This window comes from Neolamprologus brichardi, chromosome 4 (genome assembly GCF_056152115.1).
Source record: "Neolamprologus brichardi isolate AB-2024 chromosome 4, ASM5615211v1, whole genome shotgun sequence".
Lineage (NCBI taxonomy): Eukaryota > Metazoa > Chordata > Actinopteri > Cichliformes > Cichlidae > Neolamprologus > Neolamprologus brichardi.
In genome coordinates, this window is record NC_142107.1 from 4,948,660 (window position 1) to 4,973,775 (window position 25,116).

At 40.0% G+C, this 25,116-nt stretch overlaps 1 protein-coding gene across 2 annotated transcripts; it reads left to right on the forward strand.

The window, feature by feature from the left end:
• Window positions 1-648: 648 nt before the first annotated feature.
• On the forward strand, window positions 649-15,740 carry clcn7 (Cl-/H+ antiporter 7). Of its 2 annotated transcripts, XM_006798093.3 has the most exons (25): window positions 649-878; window positions 2,040-2,117; window positions 4,814-4,879; window positions 5,334-5,399; window positions 5,541-5,673; window positions 5,820-5,929; window positions 6,319-6,399; window positions 6,486-6,548; window positions 6,675-6,758; window positions 6,922-7,015; window positions 7,941-8,005; window positions 8,224-8,340; window positions 8,435-8,489; window positions 8,985-9,045; window positions 10,702-10,843; window positions 11,599-11,692; window positions 11,773-11,945; window positions 12,283-12,334; window positions 12,435-12,562; window positions 13,206-13,291; window positions 13,404-13,536; window positions 13,809-13,868; window positions 13,954-14,130; window positions 15,144-15,224; window positions 15,363-15,740. In XM_006798093.3, the coding sequence occupies exons 1-25, from the start codon at window positions 765-767 to the stop codon at window positions 15,447-15,449; spliced, it is 2,400 nt and encodes a 799-aa protein (XP_006798156.3). In that variant the 5' UTR covers window positions 649-764; the 3' UTR covers window positions 15,450-15,740. The 2 variants fall into 2 exon arrangements, with proteins under 2 accessions (XP_006798156.3, XP_087695791.1); XM_087839665.1 differs by lacking the exon at window positions 2,040-2,117.
• The last annotated feature ends 9,376 nt before the right edge of the window (window positions 15,741-25,116 follow it).

A 25,116-nucleotide genomic window follows, 5' to 3' on the forward strand; every position in this document is an offset into this window, starting at 1 on the left:
TTAGCAATTCTTTTATGCCCCTATCCCTTATTAATTACTTTTTAGCTTTATGTATTTTTAAAATCTTCTTATTTATTTTCCTTTGTTTTCCATGTGGAAAAAATTTGAGTGACAGTTTTTCAGGTTCATCAAAACTATTTACATTATATGTAAGTTTGAAATAATTGTAGTGCAGAAAACATTGATAAAAAAGGAACTGATATGCTTGGAGGTATGCAGGATTTAAAAATCTCGAACTGGTTCTTGATTCAGAACAATTTTTTGCATCTTACCCCTCTACCACTGCACAGGTGTAAATAACAGGCATAACCTCTACGTTCTTCGTAGACATGTTAACTAACAAGTATTATTATTATATATATTTAAAATAAAGGGAACAAACTTTGGAGCTGCAACAAGTTAAAGGCACTCCCATTTCCTCTGAAATGGTAAAGTCTTGCTGCAATAGAGTTCAGATGAAAATAATACAGTTTACTTGCATATACAGTCTTTAGTCACCTAATTATTGTTTATAATATAATATAATATAATATAATATAATTTTTTTCCATAACTTTCTGGAGTCTGAAATACTGAAAAACGTCAAATCCCAGCAGCCAACGCGGCCCAGGTTTGTTTTTGACCCTGCACGCGAACCTTACAAAGCGTCACGAGTTGCAGGAATGATCATGGGGAGTTGAGAGAGAATAACAGTTGTTAGCCAACGACGGCTGAAGTTAATGAAGCGAACTATTGACATCTCGGCGAATTAGCGGGGAGCCACCATGGCTAACATCACCAAGAAAGTGTCGTGGTCCAGCCGTGGCGACGACTCCGGTTTGACCGGGGAGGGGACACCGTTACTCAACGGCACCGAGATACCGAAACCTTCCAGACAGGTTAGCATGGTGGCTAATTTACCTTAAGAGCTATTACCTCCGCTGCTTCCCAAAGAAGATGCTGTGTCATGTTTTATTAGCTATCCTAGGCTTATGTTGACTCATGTTTATAAATACTGCATGGGCTATGAATGCTTTTAATCATTTTAACGCACGGCCGCGCACACAGTTTTTACTGAGGTGTTGTTGATGTCTGGTGACTGTTACTCATATAGCAGCAACATGACTTGACCCAGAGTGCATGTGAGCATAAAGTCAAATGAATTGAGGATGGAAGTGTGCAAGAATGCACGAAGACGGCGAGTACACATCAAAACAAGAGAAAACCACCAAACATTGTGGTGTGTTTTGGTTTGCAGTTCTGGATGATAAATGCAAGCACAAGTTTTGTTTGTGACTGGGTTTAGAGGGCGAAAGTAATAGAATTAGGCCTATTCAAATTAAGTACATGATGCTCATAATTTGTTTCAGTCCTCCTGGAAAATAATCAGATTATAGCTAGTCATTCGCTGATACTTCCATTATTTCCTAACCTGTTTGGCGCTGGAAAACATCCTGATGGCGATGGGGACAAATTGGATTACCTGGGCTACAGGTAGACTGTAATGTGACTGCTTTGGGAAGTGTGATTATCCCAGCACGATCCAGTTACAAGACCTGCAGACGTCTGCCTGTCAGAGTAATATTGAAATATTCTGGGAAATCCAACTTCCTTTTTTACTGTTACCGTTTCTGCCTGTGTGGCATTAGCCAACATGAAAGTAGAGTCTCACGTTAATCCCCTTCCAAATATGGGCATCCAAAAACGGATGTTTTCTCATTTGCATCAGAAAATGTACAGGTATGGAAAAGAACATGCTTTTTGTGTGCATTTTCTGTTGTAGATTTTTTGTTTGTTTTGAAGTCAAATATTTCTTCAATAAAGGGAGCAATATAGCGTTTCTTACTCTTAAAAATCTTACCCGACATGTATAACCTTTCATATGAGTCCAACATCAAAAGATGTCCAAAAATAGACTTTAGTCTCCAAGTAGAGGGGAGAAGACTCTTGTGTTAGTTTCTTAAATGGATACCAGCAGTTAACAATGTAACATATCACCCTGAAAAGTGCTACACATGGCCATACTCATATATTTATGTTGCTGTCTGTGATGTCTTTAGCTGTCCGGATCAGGCAGTGTATTTCGGATAGGCAGATTCAGCACGGTGGATTTGGAAGATGATATAACATCAGAAGAGGTAAAGTTTGAGCTCCCAACATCTCTGCTCTCTCTTTGTCTTTTTCTCTTCTATTTCCCTTTATTAGCAGTTCTTGTTTTAGCCTCTTAGACCACGATAATCTTTCCCAGCATTCCCCAGCAAATCACTGCCGTTGTAACTAATGCGATTCAGCCACATGCTCATATTTGTTTATTTGCCAATGCCTTGACTGAGATAAAGTTGAAGGTTGAGACTGAGCTGCTTCCCTCTGAATGATTTGGGAAAACTGACACAGAAATTAGTCGCTCACCAGCCAGAATAGTCCAGTGATGCTTGACTCACTAGGGGCACGTGATTGGAAACTGTCTGCTGGTTTCCACTGTGAGGCACTGCAAATAGCAAATTGATCAAGTCCATGCATTTGAATATATGTTCATTACATTCATTCATTACATTTTACTTAACTACTTCTTTCCAGGCTTAGGATACTTAAACCAGGACAAGAAATCCTCATACATACATTCTGACACACAGGACCACATACTGATACTTGAGGCTCCGTTAGCACGACAGGATGACCCATCTGTTCTGCTTCTTCACACAAACCATCTGATTCAGTTATGTTTTCATTGGCTGACTGGCTGGAATATGATTTCAGGCTTGTGATTTGCTTGAGTATGATAAACAAAATGTTATTTCCAGCTTGTTTGCAGCTCTGTGAAAGTAATTTCTTTACTTAGTTGCATGCTGCACAGATGGATGGCAAGCTAAAGCGTAATTTATGGTGCTGCAAATGTGTCCGTCTGCCTACGTGTTTATATTTGGACAGGGAGAGGGGTTTTCACCCATCGCAGATGTGCTCTTGTGTAGCCTCACAAGATCCTGTCGTCTTGCTGCGGGAAGCGGATGATGTATGCGTTTGCTGAGTTTGATTAGCTAACAAGTGGGCTGGAATAGGGAAGGTGGAGGTCACTGAATATCCCAAAAAAAACCCCATCTAAGTAGGTTCTCAGTCATCCAGGTTAGAGCAGGGCAATATGACCAAAAATATTTATCTCGATATAGATTTGAAAATTTGCGATAACGATATAACTTACGATATAATTGACACTAGACAAAATACTTTACAACTCCACAACTTAATTCGTGCAAAAAAAAAAAAAAAATCAAGGTATTTTCAATTAAACGAGCAGCTATTTTTTATGTGCATTAAAGTTATATAAAAATGTAACAGTGCAAATTCCTTGCTGACAGTTTAACCAAAAGGCATTTCCAGTGGAAACTGGCCGACATATCCACAGCATAACCATGTATAATATCCACAAAACTTAAAAAGAGGTTATACACACACAATACTGTAATACTATGCTGAAGCACAGTACGTATCACTCCGCGAGGCTCCTGCCTACGATAGCCGCAACGCTCTGACAATCCATCAAGCGGTGCGGGTTCGTAGCTTAGCAAGGTCGTACTAAAACATTTGACAGATTTTCGAGTGCCATGTACCACATAAAATCGTTTCGAGGTCAGTAAACACAACCAGAATTCATACATAAGGCACACGGGATTATAAGGGGCACTGTCGATTTTCAGAAAAACGAAGGATTGATTTTAAGTGTGCTGTATTTTCAAAAAAACACGGTAATAACGACGGCCCGCTAGCATGCTCTACCAAAAATAGTGCTTCGTTGTGTATCTGACGGACAAAAGCTAAACCAGTTCATCACCACTGAAGTTGCAGCATTTTTACAAACCAGTTCTGATTCATCCGTTTCATTCAACAATCCGCTTTTGCCCTTCTCATTCTCTGTCGCCGGCACGCTTTTTCCGCCATGTGCGTATGAAAACAAAGGCACTGTCATGCGCGTTTTACCCATATTCTATCGTCATATTTCATTTTCTTATCATTGCCCGACATTACACCGGTATTACTGTGAACGTTATGATATGGCCCAGCCCTAATCCAGGTCATGGTAATCTAAGGAGCTTGGGAAAAAAAAAAGTGACTCGACTTTTAAGTAATGATGGAGACTCCCAGCTATCATGTGATCAATAGAAATGTCTTCAAGAAACTTAAAGAGGTCCAGAGCCTACAGAACCTACATAAGTGGCCTCCACCATTGCTGGCATTGATGCTTGTGCTAGTGCACAATATGTGTATAAATTACCTTGTGGTTGTGTCCCAATTCTAAATTTCTTTTTTACTGTGGTCATTTAAAAAAAACAACAACATATTTGTCCCTTAAGTTTTAACACTTCTTTGAACATTCCTTCACATCCATTCAAATAGTTTCAGCAATTCATCCACCAGGAATTTACTGTCATCTGTGATTCCTTGTATTGATGCTAAGATTATGATTGATGCTACAATTATTGTTATTATTGTAGCTTCATTTCTAGAGAAGCACGTGTGGTTATGGCGTAGGTTACACTGTAGTGTTTCAGAGGGGTTTGTGGTTACAGCTATGATGTAGACTTTCTGGAGAAACTGGCTGCGATTGAGTTGTTAAAGAGGAAATTCAAAGACTTGTACAGCTATGTGATTAACTTTTGATTGTCAAACCTGTCCCCTAATTTTCTTCTGAGTAAGAAAAAATGCATCTGATGCTTGTGATTCATTGTTCCACTCCCTGCTGCTGTATGTAAAATATTTTAATGGCAGGAAAATAGTTTCCAGCCACATAACTGAGGTCAGAGGTGATGTGTTAATGCTTTTTTTCCCTCGCCCCCTGCAGGACCCTATTAGGGGCCGACCGAAAGAGATCCCACACAACGAGAAGCTGCTGTCACTTAAATATGAGGTAAAACTGCTGTTAACCAATCAGAATCCTGTGTTTCAGATAAGTCTTGAATAAGCTGGATTACACTTGGTTACTTGGGTGTTTTTAAGCCTGTATTCACAAGAAGTGAAAATGTCCTTTTTTGCCATCTTACAGTGGTAACGCCAAGTTCTAGCAAATAAAGGAAGAAACTAAAGACTGAGCCAGCTATAAAGATGCAACTGTTTATAATGTTCTTAAGCAGAGTGGAACTGTCAGTACTTGAGGAGATATGCTTTGTATTGTCTTTGAAAATTTGTATATACATCTAAAAAATGCACACAAAAATTGGTCAGATTTTTGGATTTCAGTTTCTTTAAATAGATTATTATACAATTGAACCTAGCAGGAAGAGCTTTTGTGTTGTTGTTGTTGTTTGTTTTTTGCAGATGTATTTGATGAAATTAAATGTATTCATCTGTCTGTTTCATTGTAGAGTCTGGATTATGACAACATTGAAAACCAGCTCTTTCTTGAAGAGGAGAGAAGAATGAGTCACATGGTGAGTGGTGCAGGAATCTCTTGCAGAAATGGTAGTTTGCCTGGGCTCTGTATGAACTCCATTATTTTCTTTCTGTCTTGAGTCTTGTGTCTGGCTGCTTTATCCTGCATCACTTCTTGTCTTCTCATCTTGTGTTTTTAGGGTTTCCGCTGTCTGGAGATCAGTCGTTGGGTAATCTGCGGTCTGATTGGCATTCTAACGGGTCTCATCGCCTGTTTTATAGACATTATGGTGGAGAAACTGGCTGGGTGCAAATATCAAGTTATTAAAGAGAGTATCCTTTAGACTTGTACAGCTTTTTAGTCCTATTTTTTAGTACCACGTAAATATGCAAGGCTTAAGGAACTTTAATTTTTCTCCAAATCACTCAAGTGATTTCAGGAAAAAAAAGACCACTTCCTTGACTCTGAGCCTTCACAGACATTGAAAAGTTTACAGAGGTGGGTGGGCTGTCTATTTCTCTCATCCTCTGGGCCGTTCTCAACTGTGCCTTCGTCCTGGTGGGGGGCGTCATGGTTGCGTTTTTTGAGGTAAGACTGAAAACAAAAATATTCTTGACCTTTTGTGATTAGCCTAAATTTTGAATTGGAACCACTTCTTCCCCATTTGTGTGGTTTAATAATAACATTCCTCAAGTGCAAGAATGGGTTTTGGAGAAGTGTGACATAAAAGCTTTTGCTTTTTTTTCCCCTTTTTTGTTGCTCTGTTACATATTCCTTAGCTACAAACAATTCAAATCGTTGTGGAAGTGAAGATTTTTGGTTAGTAATAGCATGTCTGTCAATGTCTGAGTCCTTCTTTGAAATACTGGTAATTTAAGCTAAATGTGTTTCTGTTTTTGCGGTTTATTAGCATGTGATGAAGCACTGTGTGTACCACGAATCTTCACATGTATCTTTTCCTGTTCTTTCTCTTGTAGCCAATAGCAGCTGGAAGTGGTATTCCTCAGATAAAATGTTACCTAAATGGAGTCAAGATTCCCAGGGTGGTACGGCTCAAGGTACGGCCACGTAAAATACCAGTAACTTAGAATAATGGATACATTAGATCCACGTTTACATCTTTATGTCCCGTTGTTCTTCGTAGACGCTGGTGGTGAAAGTGTTTGGCGTTATATGTTCAGTAGCTGGCGGTCTTGCTGTTGGAAAGGTAAACTATATCAAAATCCTTCATCTTTTTGTAAACATACACTCAAACTGTGTTCTGAACACATTTGAAACACATTTTTAAAAAAATGCTTTTAAAGCTGTCCTCTTGTTTGCCCACGATCCTCAGGAAGGTCCCATGATTCACTCTGGTGCTGTTGTAGCTGCGGGAGTCTCACAGGGCAGAAGCACCTCCTTAAAACGGGACTTGAAGGTAAGCGTGTGTTGAGATCCTGAACACTAACATGCTTGTGGGTCACAGTATATATTTAGTGTGTCACATCGATTGACATTGTGACAAACTCCATATATCATAGTTTGTGTGTGTTTGACAATAGGAGTGGTTAATAATATGAAATATGTGTGTGTTTGTGTAGATGTTTGAATACTTCCGGAGAGACACAGAAAAGAGGGACTTTGTTTCTGCTGGAGCTGCTGCTGGAGTTTCTGCTGCTTTTGGGGCACCAGTTGGTAAAAACACATTATCTGCTTTTGCTGTGTGTGAAGTTTAGATGCTTTAAGCTCTACAATAGTATGATTATATATGCCCACACTAAAAGCAAACAACAAATAATGATTTGCATAACAAGATCTTTAGAAGTCTTAAATTTGATTCACTGGGATCTACAGAAACCCTCTGACATACTCTTATTAGTCTGTTGATAACTGCCTGCTGTGATTATAAAGCTGCCGTGTGCATGTTGAGGCTTTGTTTTTGCAGAACTGTTTCTCACAAGAGTTAAAACAAACCATGCCTCACTCTGTAGACTGTTGTTATTATGTGAAGAGTGCTGTTGTGATCACGCTTGCTAACTCTGGATTAGTTTAAGGGTGTTATCACACCTGTAGTTTGTTTACTCTGGTCCGAATCAGCTGAGTAAAAATTTGTAGATTAACCCTGTGGTTTGGTTTGTTTTCACACAGAAAAATCCAAGTGAACTGAAATGTGTCACTAGAAACCACCTGAGAATGTTCAGTCCACTCATTTGCCAGATGTGTCTGTGGCAGGGTTAATAAAAATTAAATACAGGAAGAAGGTGCTGTGTGAGAAAACCAGTAATTTATGTTTACTTAACAGCTAGCCGTTAACCCGTACAGACGTTTGCACATCTTTAGCACCTTCTTGTGTTGAGAATACAAAGCACACGGGGCAACGGGACATTTTTAAGCTCAAACTTTAACATACACCTGGTAGTTGGCTTGGATTGGGGTTGGATCACGTTCACATCATAAACAAACAGACACTACCTCCTCCAAAGGGTCTCTGTGTGATTGTTTTGGTCTGCACACAAGTGTGTTTTGTCACATTTTCAGTCTAAAGGAAAAAACAAACAAAATGAATATGTAAAAATGTAATGCCATTCTGGTTTTTAAACTCTCTTTCTGTGGTCGACAGGCGGAGTTTTGTTCTCTCTAGAGGAGGGAGCTTCTTTCTGGAACCAGATGCTCACATGGAGGATAGTAAGTCATGAAATGAGCATTAACCCCTATTAGTGAGCACAATATGTTGAATCAACAGCATTTCATCCAGAAGTCTAATAAATTGAACTGAATATATTTACTGTCATTGTCGCTTAAACAACAAAATTAAAAAGTTGTCTAAAAGATTGATTAAAACACAAGTAGATAAGTTTTAGTATTTCCTACATCTCCTAAATGTTTGCCCTCCTTCTCTGCAGTTCTTTGCCTCCATGATCTCCACCTTCACGCTGAACTTCTTCCTCAGTATCTATCATGGCAAACCAGGAGACCTTTCCAATCCAGGTCTCATTAACTTTGGACGCTTTGAAAGTGATGTAAGAGACTTACATTAAACACAAACAGTGTGCTTTTTGAGGTTAATAAATTTTTGTGGTCGATGTAAAAGCACTGACTTTTGTCTCTTTTCAGAGTGTGGCCTATTACTACTACGAGATTCCTTTGTTTATGTGTATGGGAGCTTTAGGTAAAGTTTTTTTGTTTTGTTTTTTAATTTCTACAAATATGCACAATTCTTCATGTGGTCCATTTTGGTATACACTATCAGCTACAACCTAAAACCAATGATGGCCAGAGGTGGCATTTCCTGCCACTAATCTTCCCTAGAAGCACAGTGACCCCCAACACATAACATGAGCTGCTCAGGAATAGTTCACTGCATAATCAGAGACCCCAAACACTGAATAGGAATGAGAATCATCGTCTAATTCTTTACCAGTTCCACATCAACTCATCAGTCACACTCATTTGCATCCAACCTTGTCAATTTCTTTGATCAATATTTTTCTTTTCTTCTTTTCCCGAGAGTTGCATATTGCAAATCGATCGTCAGTCCTGCACCCAGTGGGCGTCACTTCTAAACGTTTCTCAGACTGATGACAATACCACTGTTCTATTTAACTTACACTATCGCTCCTGTTTATTCATTCCATTAATTTGTTTCTGTTCCTGTCCTGTGCAGGTGGGTTGTTGGGAGCGCTCTTTAATGCACTCAACTACTGGCTGACTATCTTCAGGATCAGGTAAAGTTTAGATAGGACTTAAGCAAATGCAAACCATACTGTCATTAACTCAGAAAGGAAATATTTCAGCAAAGGTTGTGAATAAAGAAGAGCATGTGTGTGCATTGTGCCAACAAAAACATCACATGGAGAGCATGAAAATGTTGTTGGTTGACACAGACAGGGTGGGGTGCGAGATGAGGTTTTTTTACGAGAAGCCTTAAAATGGATTCTCGGAAGTTTGTGATTGACATGTGTAAAAATAGCCTCAGTATAAGAACAGGTACGATCACCGGGAGGCTGACTAATGTGGGAGACGACTCGTACTAAGAAGTGTTCCTGGCTTCCTGTTCTGGAGCTGGCTGATATAAATGTACTCAGATCTTAATATAATACACACAATATATATATATATATTAGGGGTGTAACGATACACAAAATTCACGGTTCGGTTCCATACTTTGGTGTCACGGTTCGATATTTTTTCGATACAAAAAAATGTTCATGCCTTTTTAATTTGTCATTTATTAAAATTATAAATATATATTTTAACTCAATTTGCCATGTTGCAACGAGCTTAGCTTCTGTCTCGCTAGCTTGCCCTGCGCTCAGTGAATCTGCGTTCGACTACCCCGCCTAGGCTGCACTGTCGAGCGCAGATCCACTGAGCGCTCAAAACAGACAGCATCGTCAGAAGAAAAGTTGATAAAATAAATTAAAAATTTTGTATTGTTCGATACATATGCGTACCGAACCGAAAGCACTGTATCGAACGGTTCAATATCGATACGAGTATTGTTGCACCCCTAATATATATGTGTGTGTGTGTGTGTGTGTGTGTTTATATTTATCTGTCTTCCAACTACTCCTTGATCAGTTATCAGTGGCTATAAATTAGTCACTAATAACCAGATTTTTAATAAATGAGTGTCAGTTTATTTACAATATTAATTGACAGGAAATGGGAAACAGGTGGTCTGAGGATTTGATTTCATGTCTGCCATTTTTATACTCTTTCCACGGTGGAAAGTCTGTATTAAGAGAAAGGGAGAGAGGAGGCATGCCCGATTTGGTCACGTCAGTCACACGGCTCTGTCTGTAAGCACAGAAACCCGACCTACCTGCTGTTCCTTCTGTGTGCAAGAGTAACCAGTAAGACGAGAGATGACTTGTGGTGAGGAGCTAAAACTGCTTAATGGCTTGTTTCGAGGCTGTGAGTGCACTGAGGTGCTGCACAGGCCCAGTATAAGATTAATGAGGAAAATTTTGATATGCAACTCTTAGCAGTCTGAAAACAAAACAAAGTTTATATTTAATATTTCTTTAAAGATAAACTTGAAAATAAAATATTTGCCTGGCTGGATGGTCTTGTTTCTAAAAATAACTAACTAAATAAATAAAGTCTGTATTTCTGTCACATTTCTGAGCAGTAATTACACTTGACATTTCCAGTCACATGGCCTGAAGAGACACAAAGTCTCTCACCTGTTTTCACAAAGTCAAAGAAGCTTTGTTTCCTTCTTACCTGTTGTTATTGGACTAAGAGCTGCTTTTTTTTCTCTCAGTCTGGACTTTCCAGACTGAGAGATCAGCAATGTGTCAGCATTTTAGCCCAGAGCAGATTAGGGTGTGGCGTTGTACGTAAAAATGTCTAAATTTAATGTGTCTGTGTGTTAGGTATGTGCATCGCCCATGTTTGCAAGTGATGGAGGCCTTGTTGGTGGCTGCTGTGACCGCAGCAGTGTCATTCACCATGATTTATTTTTCCAACGACTGTCAGCCTCTGGGCCCCGAGCACAATGAGGAGTACCCACTGCAGGTACACCCACATTTGTTTCCACTTGACTGAAAACACTCTCTCGCCGCTTTTTTCGATTTAGATGATGATGCATAATAACGCTAAATATGGGTCACAGTGTTACAGCAGAGCCGGGCAGGATTAGAGTTTTAAGATGGACGGGGAGATGGTGAAATGTGTGAAAAAGCAAATTCAGACCAGCACGTGCAGATTTGTAGAAGACCCTGCTCATAATGATCCTTGGCACTTCCTACTTTTTAACCTCACAGTAAAGTTTCATTTCAATAAAGTTTACCAGCATGGCGTAAAAACGGTACTTTAAAGGGATCTAAGGGGATGCAGGATGTTTCTCTCATAGAGTGCAACATTTTAAGAATTTATGTATTACCATGAAAATTGGTTGAGACATTCAGATGTCTCTTTTATATTCAATCATTCCCATGTTTGCTGCTAATTAGAAAACAGAATGTCCGGGAACAGTTTTGGTTCAGTGCACTACTGTGACTGAGACTAGCTGTAGATTATAAGCTCAGATGATGGAAGCAATACTAGATTTAAATGTTATAATAGTTTATGCTTTTATAGATTTTTTTTCCACTTCTGATTGGGTAGCAAAATTGTGACATCATGTTTGTATTTAGGCACTGTGGACAACCGATTCCTAATAAAATCAGACGTGATAAGCAGTTTTTCGTTCATCTGTTTCTGTCTAAAGCCCTGCAATTTGTGGCTCTTGAGTATTTTGTGCCATGCATCATTTTTCTGTCTCTGTTTAGTTGTTTTGTGCAGATGGCGAGTATAATTCCATGGCTACAGCATTTTTTAACACTCCTGAGAGAAGCGTTCGTAGTCTTTTCCACAATCAGCCGGGTAAGATGGTGCACTATTGTAGTGACTTTGTTTAAACCATTACACTCTCACTAATTACTTTCTTTGTTTGTGTTTTAAAGGAAGTTACAACCCTCTGACGCTGGGTTTGTTTACTCTGACCTATTTCTTCCTGGCGTGTTGGACATACGGCCTGGCAGTGTCTGCTGGTGTCTTCATCCCGTCTCTTCTAATAGGAGCAGCTTGGGGGAGGCTGTGTGGGATACTGCTTGCCTCTTTCACTCCCACTAGCCCGGTTGGTGCTCCTCACAGTGACATTTGTTTTAGTTCCCATTTTGAAAACTAGCTACATTTAATGGAGCTGACCCAACAAGTTAACATGACCGGTATCATGGACAGTATTACCAAAGCAGTGGAAGAAAATAGTCTTTATTTTTAAAAAAAATGAGAACTTTTAGTTACTTCACAAACCTTCCTTCTAAACTTGCTAGCATTATTGTGTTATTAAAAATATGGGATAGGGAAATAGGTGTTATCTGAAACATGTTAAATGCATATTTTTATTCATTAATTTGTCTAGATTACTGTTACAGTAAGCTGTGTTAAAGACTTTGCTCCATGCATTTTCATAGATTTGGGCTGATCCTGGTAAATATGCTTTGATTGGAGCTGCAGCACAGTTAGGTGAGTAACTGTCACTTTAAAAAAATTGCAATTTTATGTATATTGTTGTAAATATTTAAATTTGTTCTACAATGTGCTGCATACTTCCTCCTCTCTGCAGGTGGAATTGTAAGAATGACTCTCAGTTTGACTGTCATCATGGTGGAGGCAACTGGAAACGTCACGTACGGCCTTCCCATCATGCTCGTTCTCATGATTGCCAAAATAGTGGGAGACTACTTTGAGGAGGTGAGTGAAGTCACAGACACAACCTACTCCTGACTCCACACTGCTGAAGTTAGTCCAGCGTAGGGTGATCAGATCCCAGCATAATAAATGCTACTGTATTTTATCTGAATGCAAGTGCTTAGTAAATGCATTTAGTGTAAATTTCAATTTCATTTAATACATTAGTCTTTTGTAAACTTCTATATTTTCCTTTTCTGTTGAGAGGAGATAAAAAATAAAGTTTATTTTGTTTGTCTGACAGCAGACACTTTGTCCTAACCTGCTGGAATAATTGGAGATTTATCTGAACGTCACGACCACTTACCTTCTGGTTCCATACCTATACATTGGCTTCCTGGACTGTAGGCTTTTTGTTCTCATTTTCGTGCCCAACCCTCCCCCCTCTTTTCTCAGTTCTTACACCACTCATTTGTACCCGGGGGTTTGGTTGGCCTGGAAGTCCTCACTGAGGCCTTCCACAAATCCTCAGTCTCAGGCTTAGAGAGTAGAGTCCAACCAGTGTAATCTTTCAAGAAACCTTGCTGATTGAATTGAGGATGTTGTCCTTGCTGGTGAAATTGCAGTTGGATCTACTGTGTACAGTTTATGATAGGAAAGTAAGGCACAGACAGCATCTGTAACCACTCTTATTTTCCTGCTTTAGGGTTTATACGACATTCACATCAAGCTGCAGAGTGTTCCCTTCCTGCACTGGGAGGCTCCTGCCACCTCCCACTGGCTGACTGCCAGGTAGAATGGATGGACTTGTGTTTGTTTTTCTCACTGTTTCTTTTATTTTCTAATCAGTACTTGTACTCTTGTTGTTTACCTTCTTATCACCATTGTCCTCCTCACTGTCCAGAGAGGTGATGAGTTCTCCAGTCACATGCTTCAACAGGATAGAGAAGGTGGGAACAATCGTGGACGTCCTTAGCAACACATCAACAAATCACAATGGCTTCCCTGTTGTCGTGCAGGTTTTGGATAGCGATGAGGTAACTGTTTGAATGTTTTTTTTTCTGTTGAAAGTTTGTGTTTGAGGTGTTAAAGTAGTTGGTTTTGTTTCTTAAGAAAAGGTCGTGTTAAGGTGTTTGTAGTCAAATCCGTGGAAAGCGTTGTTTTTGTGTCAATATTTAGCACCACTTTAGCAAAGAAATTTTTAGTACATAAGATACTTGAAGAGCAGATTGTAGTTGACGCAGGAGAAAAATGTGAGACATGTTGCCCTGCAGTGTAAGAGATTATTAACACCTTCCTCTTCACTCAGCCAGCAAAACTTTGCGGTCTCATCCTGCGCTCTCAGCTGATTGTTCTTCTCAAACACAAGGTAACAGCTGATCTGAGATCTGATACGAGAGCCTGTAAAACCCGATTGCAGTTAGGCCAGTTTGCACCGTCTTCTCTCCTGCCAGGTGTTTGTGGAGTTGGCCCGGTCCCGGCTGTCTCAGAGGAAGCTCCAGCTGAAAGACTTCAGGGACGCCTACCCCCGCTTTCCCCCAATCCAAAGCATCCACGTCTCCCAGGACGAGAGAGAATGCATGATGGACCTCACTGAGTTTATGAATCCAACACCTTACACTGTACCACAGGTAACAGATGCAGTAACTGCAGTTGCGCAAGCACCAACAAATTTGATTAGACTTGTAAGTTGAGACTGCTGCTGCAAAATGTTAAATTTGTGAGTTTCGTTTTCTTTTCATTCTTTCATTAAAATGCTTTTCAGGATTGTTTTTGATGTTTTGTTTGAATGAAGTCAAACTAGGGCTGCTCGATTATGGCAAAAATGATAATCACGATTATTTCCACTGAAATTGAGATCTCGATTATTTGTTATTGTTAAATAAATATCGTCAATGAATTGAATAATGGCTTTAAAGATTGTCAAAAAATAATATAAAATAGTGTGCAAATACTGATAACGGTGCAAATGTTTGCAATATAAAAAATAAATGAAAAATGTAAACATCTATGTTTAGTGAACTTCAAAATACTGCATAATATTTATGCATACAAATAATCAAACATCAAGGCGAGCTGTGTAGCCACATAGTGCACAATTGTACCAAACTGACATTGAGGTATGTCAACTAAAGTTGCTGCTTGAACAAAAATAAAATGAAACGCTTCAAGTAGTAACCTTTATAAGAAATAAATAAAAACTAGTAGGCCAAGTCCCATACAATCTCAAAACGGCTCAACAAAACATGGTTCCTGCAACCTCTCAAAGGTTTTTAGCCAAAAACACCAGCCTGTTGACATGATCAGGCTTCAGGGATGCACGCAGGCAGTTGACAACATTTCCACCAGTGCTGAAGACCCTTTCTGATGAGGCACTTGTGGCTGGGATGCAAAGATATTCTCTCCTCTCCAAATAACTTCTGCTTAGCTTTGCGAGCTTCCCTCGGGTCGATGCGTGTTCGAAACGCAGAGAGGTGCGCTCGATCTGCCACACAGAGCAGCGCGAGAGTAAAGCACGAGGGAGGTGCTAATAATCGGCTCAGTTATTGTTAATGATCGTTGAAAGCCCAGATCGTAATTTCGATTAAAATTCGATTAATTGAGCAGCCCTGAGTCAAACTTTAACAAAGTGTTCTGTCTGCAGGATACATCACTCCCTCGTGTGTTTAAGCTGTTCAGAGCACTAGGACTGAGACACCTGGTGGTGGCAGATGATGTGAACAGGGTAAGACGGTGTGTTTATGTTTCAGTGTAAAGGATTTTTGCTTGGTTGTATTTCCCCACATACTTCACATTTATTTTGCTATGATGATTGTCCTGATTAGTTTTATTATTTTTTTCTTTGGTTTGTAACCTCCTGCAGGTGATTGGACTGGTGACAAGGAAGGACTTGGCCAGATATCATCTGGGCAAACATGGGCTGGAGGAGCTGCAGCTTGCCCAGACATAGTGTGCCCACATACGCGCCAATAGACTGACCACATGTTGCCTCAGAAGCTGTTAACCATCAGTTTGGCAGCCTTCAAGGGCCAAAGATCTCTCTCTTTTTTTCTTTTTTTTTTGTGAATAATTCTAAAAAACATCCGCCCCTCTGTTAACGCTGAATGACGGCATTTTCTTCTAAAGGATTCCGATTAATAGTTTTTCCAGGATAATTCCAGGAACTGTATTTTATTTAATAATTCACCAGATTTTTGCGCTGAGGCAACAAATGATGCTTGACTTTCTTGTCTTTGTTCTTAATCGTTTTGGTTGTTTTTCACACACATTTTACAGAGTTTTACATACACACAACACACACACACACACACACACACGTCTGTGGCCCCAAATAAAGTTGGACTGGATCAGTTAGAATGAAAATCAATTTGCTTATATTCTAAACAAATCTGTTTAATTTTTGTTAACTTGGAAAATATTTTGTGTTGTTAGCCACAGCATTTAAACCAGTGATGGATGAATCACTCATCTCAGCAGCGTTATGCTGGGAAACCTTGGGTCCTGGGTTTTATGTGGAAGTAATCTTGACATCTACCAAAACACTGTTGCAGACTGAGCATGCTCCCTCATTGTAACAGACCCCGACTACATGGAAAAAGTACTCATGAGCAGCATGATAAATAACCCGAGGTGTTGACCCAGCCTCCAAACTTCCAAGTTTTTAATCCAGTCAAGAATCCATGGAACGCATCGGATCACCCCTGAGGACCCACTCCCCAACCATCAGCTCCCAAAGGATTTTCCTTTGCATTTCTACTGTTGTTAGTCCCATTCTGCCTCCCTACTTTCACAAACTGTTAAATGTTAGTTCCTTCATGAGGTGGTGTAGCTGGATGCTTTGGAAATGCAGGTGTACAGGATGGTAACTTGCTTCAGATTGTGTGAGACGGGTGTTTTATATTCCTGCTGCTGCGCTACAGGATACTTTGAAGTGTTTTGCTTAGAAAATTTGATTGTGAGTTGTCGTGTTCAAGAGCTGGTTTAAAGCACAGCTACCGACCACTGAAGGTTTGCAATGATATCTGTGTTTGTGTAGTTTTGCACTGAAAGACTGCTGTTATTTATTGTACTACTTAGATTGGTACTCAAAGGTACTTTTTCCACCTCTGAAGGTTTGCACTTTGACCTGCTACTGAAGACTTCCCACGAGTGTCCCTATTGGAGCTCTGTATGAATGTAAACAATAGTGTGCCACATATCTTCTTTGCTACCTTGACAACACATTTTTTCTTATTGATTGTAATAGTGTCTGTTTGTATTTCTAACACTTGTCAGCAGTGTTGTCGATTTCTTTGGGCTTTTATTGTTTTTACCCTTCCAGATGTAAACATGCAAATGTTGCTCTATTTTATGGATAAACCTTTTTGTGAATGAATAAAGTTTTAACTATTATCATACAACTCTTTTGTACATTTAAGAATGAGTCCAGACACTTTTCTTTTCGAGCTCCTTAGACCGGTGGTTTTCAACTACTGTGCCATAGTAGTACACCAGTGTGCCATCGGAAATTATTTAACTTCAATTAATTGGCCCAAAAGATACAATTTAATAATTACTGCCCATAATCATTGTTGGGCATCTGTGCGTTCACTGCAGTGACTTGTAGTAATTACCACCCACCTGACATGAACGAGTAATTACTAGTCAACTGTTTGCACAAAATACTAGTCCTTAGTTTAGTTCTGTATTATATAAGATGTCCGTCCCAGTCTACGAATGTTTCTCACAGGATCCCAGACACAGAACAGCAGCACATAAACCCTCTGTCCCAAAAATGGACATCAGGGAAGAGCTGGATCGTATTTGGGAAAGAATGAAGTCAGAAAGGTTGCCTTGCACTCTTGAAGATGTGTTTGTTAGTATTTTGGGGGAAACATCCAACCCTCCCACTCCCTTTTCCCCACCTCCTCCTCCTGCTTTCTCTGCTGGACCAGCTGCCTTGCCTCACCCAGCAGCAGGCAGAGTAGAGGATCTGTTACCTACACCCTCCTGGGATCCGCTCCTCTTCTGTCTGAGCACCAACGTTCATGTATAGTTGCTCCAATCACCATGCAGCCATCTCACATGTACAGTCAGCCAGGCACAGCTAGCCAAGGACAGGTGAGACACTCAGACAGTTGTCGTTAGATTTTTATTGATAAAAGTGCTTGAACCTTAGCCTTCAGGCTAATGAAAGAAAAACAGTTTAGTTTACATGTTTCTGTGCTGTTTATCATTATTAGTCTTTGAAATGCTGGACAAAGTGTCAGTATTATGGATTTTTGTCCTTCTCCATCTCTCCACACAATCTACTGTATCAGTTGCCTGTAAACAACATCCCATTGGCAACAACAGCAGCTGTTCTTCCAGCTCCTCCACCCCACAGCTGCTCTCCAAAGTCAGTTTCTCTGCTGCGTTTTCTCACTGATCTGCAGGTATCTGTCATTTATCTGCAGATGTGTGTGTGAATTATTGTAATCAGCCTCCTTTAATGGTGTTGCCTTACATTCAGTTTCACAGCGTTACTCATGTTTTCAAACTTTCCTCACAGTTGTACACGGTGGTAACACATGCTCTCACTCTGGGTTTTATTCCTGTTGAAGCAGAAAGCATCAAACCAAACAGGGTACAGACCAGGCTTACATTAAGAAGCCCCCAAATGCCTTCATGCTGTACCTTAAAGAGCAGAGGCCAAAGGTCAAAGCAGATCTGTTAATGTGCATGTGTACCAGCTGTCCTGTAGTCATGTGTAGTAGCAGTGTGGCTGTGTATACGAGCTGACAGTGTGTTCTTGTGATCTTCTATCCACAGTGGAAGTCGCTCTCAAAGGAGGAGCAGAAAATAGATTTTCTGAATCAGTGTGAAGCCGTCTCCTTGCCCACTCAGCCTCAGTGTCATTCCTCTCACCAGGTAACCTCTGCACCGGTCTTCAAGAAAATCAGACCAACCCTTCTTCTCATGAATTCATCTGCATTATTGGCCTCCTCTGCTGCACCCAATGCACTCCAGACAGAGGGCACCCTCTTCAGGAACATTGAAGAAGATCCTCTATCAATGCTTGAACGTCTTGATCTCCTTCCTGTTACTCCACAATCTCAGCAGCCCTTCTCTTGTCATTCAGATCTCACTTATGGGGAGTCAGTTAAATTTAGATTTAACTGGCCTTTCTTTAGCACTGCACTTTATTAACTTATGTTACTGAACTGTGTTATCATTTCTGTAAATAAATTAAAAAAAACAACAAAAAAGGCTTCTGTCAGTTTGTACAGCAGGATGGGAGGGTATAGAAGAACTTGTTCATTACTGATCCTTTGAAGTGGCCCCACAAAACAGGTTTTTTTTACATTTTCAAACATATACCACACATCTGTCTGTGTCCACTAGGTGTAAGGGAAAAGCTAGATATAAACTAGCTTAAGTAAATTGTCTCAGGCAGTCAGAGAGGTGTTACTGTTAGGTGGAGCTGCCCCGCACATAAATGCTTTGCAACTATTTTCACGAAAACCTTTTTTTCCCAACTGAAAATATTTGTGAAAGTTAAATGTAATGCAATCAAAGTTCATTTCCATGTGAGCATTGCTAGACACTGATAACAAAAACATAGTGCCAAGTACGTTGCAAGAGCCAAACATCACAAGTGTCCTTAGAAAATCTGGACTGATGACATCTCATAAAGCTGAGAACTGCGAGAAAGATCAGGTAACAAGAAAGATAAAGGTCCAGTCCAACCATCTTCCTGCAGAATCCCTGACTTACTTCCTCCCAGGCCGTGCCTTTATATTTACTTATTTAGGATTTCCATTAGTTGCAACTGATAATAACCATTTTCTGTTATTTCAGACACATTGATTGGAATATGTTTTTTTAACTGGATGGACAATTGTGTTGCACCTAAAAGGAAGGAAGTTTTTAATTACCTCAGCAGCAATTTGTTGGGAAACCTTGGGTTCTGGGTCTTATGTGCTTCTAATATTGACATGGACCACCTACCCAAACACTGCTGCAGACAGAGCAAACTCCCAAATACTGACAGTCCCCAACTACATGCAAAACATACTCATGAGCAGCTCAAGCAAGATGACTGTAAAGATGTTGATGCAGCCTCCAAACTTCCAAGATTGAAAGCCAGTCCAGGATCCGTGGAATGCACCAGAACGAGCCTGATCCACTGAGGATGCCACAGCTCGGGGTGCAGTGGCGTGTCTAGAAAATCTTTGTTGGGGGGGCCAGGTAGGGGCATAGATTTGGAGAAGGGTGGCAGATGTAATTGGCAGATAATGTTAAAAAAAATTCTACCAACCGTTAACCATAATTCAATAACCCTATAAACCTAATAACTGAATGCGCTTTTAACTCTTATTAGAATGAGATTTTAACCACTACGGTGCAAAGTTGTTAGATACTGCGTTGATAAAGTACAAGAGATACAATCAGTCAGTGTTTATTCAGCAGTCAAGGACATCAATATTTGCATAGTATTTTTACTGACGTGTAGTGCACATGTGTTTTGGGCAAAAACATTTTTGAATATTAAAATACGAACATTTTTAACATACAATTGCCAAATTAGCCAATGCAAAACCAATGCCTATTAAAAAAAGAAGATAATCTTCTCACAAACTGGTGTTTGATTTTGAAACAGGAAAAAAGTGGGGAAACAAATGAAAAGACTAACATTTGAATAAAACCTGAAAGCAAGTAAATACTTTATATGGTGCCTTATGGTAAACTTTGGTAATATTGATGTATGAAGAACAACACTGGCTGATGATGAAATACAGTCAGCTGGCATGGTGACACTGCCAGTATTAACCTGCAGGGCTGGACTGGGACAAAAAATTGGGCATTTTCACTACAGACTGGCCCACCAGGTATTAAAGCCATAAAGCCTTTGAATGAAAACAAATGCTGTTGTGACAGTGATGTACACTGTCTTGTTGGTATATGTATGATTTCTATACATTTTACGTCAGATAAAAACTTTGTTCGTAAGCTTCAGATAATTATTTAATAAAAGCTAGATATTTTAAATGAGAATAAGAAAGAAAAGTATTTCTTTGTGCCCCCCTCTCCCTGTTGATGCCCTACCTGGCCCCCTGGCAACACTTTGCTAGACCCGCCCCTGCACAGTTACCAGCTGTCAGCTACTTAGAAAAGGATCCTGGTGTTATTTGTCTCTCAGAAACAGTTCATAACTTCCCTTCAACTCATTCATGTCACCTAAAAGGTAAACCTGTTTCTCCATCACCTGTTCAGCTCTGATGATTCAGTAAGGACATCTCCTGGTTTCATCCTCATGTTTCCCTCTCACCACATATCCAAACCGATATCATGACCAGCAGCTTTTACAGATGTGGCTCCAGCAAACATCAGCTGATACTAGAAATTAATATTAAATACATTCTAACAACAGCTGATCAAGCTTAAACGTGCTGCTGTTGTTTAGAGCGACATTCGCTAGTTTCCTGTTTCTGGCGCAAAGTGGGCGATAAATAAACAAGAGAGAAAAGCCGATCAGCTGATCATTGATCAGTTTCATGATTGAAGTAGCAACAGGGGAGGGAGGGGGAGAATGAGAGAAGAAGAGACAGCTGTGCAGCGTAAACACACAGAATAACTCCAGCTTTGTGTCTTTTTTCATTCTAGCTAAAGTACGGGACAAACTGCGTCTCTTCTCAGCTCAATACAAAACGCATAATATTTTCTCTGAATGAGGGACCATTCCATTTTTTAAGGAGCCGTTGGCAACTCTACTAACTAACCTTATGAATAAAATAAACTTCACTATCAGTAACATCATAGCAACCGAACAGCTGTATAGAAACTCCGTCATGCTAGCTCACGCAGTACGAGTTATTGTAACTGACTGTAAAAAGTCAGCACAACGAAAATAAACTCCACCTAAACTTGGTTTATATCTGACCCAGATAGACTGCAGGTCATAACTTCTTACCTGAAGTTCAGTTCACCTGATAGTCGGACCAGCGGCTGCCTCGGGTCTCTCCTCCTCCTGCCTCCCCTTCCCTCATCCACCTGTTGCCTCTGTGGAAGCTCCGCCATAGCCACCACCAAACAACTGAGTTATTTTTACACATCGGCCAGCATCTGGCCAATCCACCACCTCTCATTGTTCATGCCGTTACAAAATAAAGAAATAAGTCATCAGCCCACCGTGCAAATGTCCGATGGCTAGTCCAGCTATGTTAACTTGTTAATCTTTCGCTGAAAAAATGTTTTCTGCAGTGCTGTCTTTCGTGCTTGGCTCTCCTACCTTTGCTAACATGATGCTCATAGTGCAGAAGCCGGTGCTGCATTCACTTACCCTCGGATATCCGAGCTTCACTGTGGAACCATAATCGTACATTTGATATTTCATTCAATTTTAGTGTTCTAGCTTCGGGGTAGCACCTGGGGTGGCCAGTCTGGTTGGGGGGGTGGCCTGTGTCCCCCCAGGCCACCCCGCTGGACACGCCACTGAACCCATCTCGTGTCCTGTGTCTTCTAAAGCTGTCTGTACTTTTACAGACAAAAGTTCATCAGCAAACAGTTTGCAGGCCTCTAATTATCAGGCTGTACTCAAGCACTTGAATTCAACCTAAAAGCTGGGCTGTCATACAGAACCAAGTACCCTCTGCGGAAACTATAGCTAATGTCACAACTGGATCTGATGAGACAGCTATGATTTCTGGACTCGAAGTAAATAATCCTGAATCAATTTATACAACATCAGTTTGTTTGTTTTGCTTTCATAACAAATAGTTTGAGCCATAAAAAAATAAAAAAGAAAGTATCATCAAGAGAAAGACAATAAGCTGCCTAGTTTGTTCGAAAGACACCACAGTATAATATTATATCACATTTTTTATCTCTAGTTTTTCGTGTCTGATTATTTACAAATGAATACTGTGTAATGCTTGTGTAAGTGAAAACCTGTCCGGCTACCTTGATCAGATTTTTACTGCACTACAAACTTCTAGTATGATTAAAAAGAACAAAGAAAGCACAATGAATATAAACAGAATATAATGCTTTTCACTTAAAAGTAAATACTGCCCAGAGAGTGAACTACTGTGGTGGAGTGCTTCTGGTTTACGATATAATTTACACGTGAGCCTTGAATTCCAGTTTATGAAATGGCTCTTGCTGATCATGCAAATACCTCTGCCCTGTCCTCACTTTCTTATATCTTTGTTCCATGAAGTTGGGACATATTAATGATATTTTTTCCTGTAAAATTCAGTAACTCTTCCTTTAGCTAACAGTTCCAAAATGTACTGATAAACATTAGACTTTCATATATTTTAGATTCATTACACACAACTGAAGTAGTTCAAGCCTTTCATTGTTTAAATATTGATGATTTTGGCATACAGCTCATGAAAACCCAAAATTCCTACCTCAAAAATTTAGCATATCATGAAAAGGTTCTCTAAACGAGCTATTAACCTAATCATCTGAATCAACGAATTAACTCTAAACACCTGCAATCATAGAATGATTACAATATTGAAAAGAACAAATGCCTGAATCCTAAATTGTGGATATCCTATTGTTGTGATCTAAAATGTAACACTAAATGTGATTAAAACACTAAAAATCTGGACTCCTGGGCTCATGACTGGAAGGATCACCAGCCCGAGGAAAACACAAAATACACATGACCCCGTGACAAAGACAATTCATTCTTGAATGAAGACATTGATCTGACTTTTTAAAATTTTGCGTATTGTGTTTATTATTAGTTTGGGAAATAGAAAGTGTGTGAGTGTGTGTGTGTGTGTGTGTGTGTGTGTGGGGGGGGGGGTTGTAAAGAAGAAGGGAAAGGAAAGGGATAGAAAGAAGGAAAGAGATAGAGGAGAGAAAACCCCAACAATCCCCTCTGAGCAAGCACTAGGTGCGACAGTGGATAGGAAAGACTCCCTATAAAGGAAGAAACCTATGACAGAACCAGGCTCTAGAGGGGGCAGTCAACTGTCGGGACTGGTTGGGGGGTGAGGGTGAAAAGAGAGAGAGAGGGGTGGGGGGGGGGAGATGGGACAGGTGATAGGAGTTAAAGGGAGATTGGTGAGGGAGAGGTGTCAGGAGAGAAAGGGAGAGAAAGGGAGAGGAGAGGTGAAAATTAAGATGGAACAGAGGTGGAGGAAGGCGAGGTGACATCAGCAGTAGAAAAAGTAGAAAAAGAAGAAAAAGCAGGAGTGTTCCTCGTCCAGAAGAAGCGGAAGCGTTTTTTCTTCTTTTCCACGAGCTTTTCCACGAGCACTTTTTTCTCTAGGATGAGGGTTCTCAGCTGATCGATTGTCTCTGCATTCTCCTGCTCAAGTTTCTTGCATGTTTTCTCCACTTCTTCTAATTTGGCTTGTTTGTCTTCAAGCTTTTCTTTCATGTCCAGATTTTCCTTCTCTTCAAGGATTTCTTTATTCTTTTGCAGAGCTTCATCAAGCATTACTTGCAAGCCTTCGTTGTGTTTCTCGATGTTCTGAAGCTTGCAATCCAGATGTTTCTGTTTCATGTCTTGCTGTTCTTTCTCTTGAAGGAAATCTTTATTTCTCTGCAGAGCTTTATCAAGCTTTATTTTCTGCGCTGTGTATTTTTCCTGCATGTCTTCAAGCTTGCAGTACATCTGTTTTTGTCTAATTTCTTGTTGCTTTTGTTCTTGAAGCAACTCCTTATTTTTGTTCAGTGTTTTATCAAGCTTTACCTGAAGCGCTTTGTATTTTTCCTCCACGCCTTGGAGTTTGTTCTGCTTCATGTCCTGTTGATCTTTTTCATGGAGAAGCTCTTTATTTTTTTGGAGAGCTTCATTAAGCTTGATTTGCAAGCCTTTGTTGTGTTTCTCCATGTCCTGAAGCTTGAAATCCATTTCCTTCTGTTTTATCTCCTGTAGCCTTTTTTCTTGAAGAAAGTCTTCCTTTGTGTGCGGTCTTTCATCAAGCTTTACCTGCAGCGCTCTGTTTTTCTCCTCCATTTCTTGGAGTTGGCACTGCATGTCTCTCTGGTTAATGTCCAGATTTTCCTTCTCTTCAAGGATTTCTTTATTCTTTTGCAGAGCTTCATCAAGCATTACTTGCAAGCCTTTGTTGTGTTTCTCGATGTTCTGAAGCTTGCAATCCAGATGTTTCTGTTTCATGTCTTGCTGTTCTTTCTCTTGAAGGAAATCTTTATTTCTCTGCAGAGCTTTATCAAGCTTTATTTTCTGCGCTGTGTATTTTTCCTGCACGTCTTCAAGCTTGCAGTCCGTTTGTTTCTGTTTAATTTCTTGTTGCTTTTGTTCTTGAAGCAACTCCTTATTTTTGTTCAGTGTTTTATCAAGCTTTACCTGAAGCGCTTTGTATTTTTCCTCCATGCCTTGGAGTTTGTTCTGCTTCATGTCCTGTTGATCTTTTTCATGGAGGAGCTCTTTATTTTTTTGGAGAGCTTCATTAAGCTTGATTTGCAAGCCTTTGTTGTGTTTCTCCATGTCCTGAAGCTTGAAATCCATTTCCTTCTGTTTTATCTCCTGTAGCCTTTTTTCTTGAAGAAAGTCTTCCTTTGTGGGTCTTTCATCAAGCTTTATCTGCAGCGCTCTGTTTTTCTCCTCCATTTCTTGGAGTTGGCACTGCAAGTCTCTCTGGTTTATTTTCAGGTGTTCGTTCTCTTCA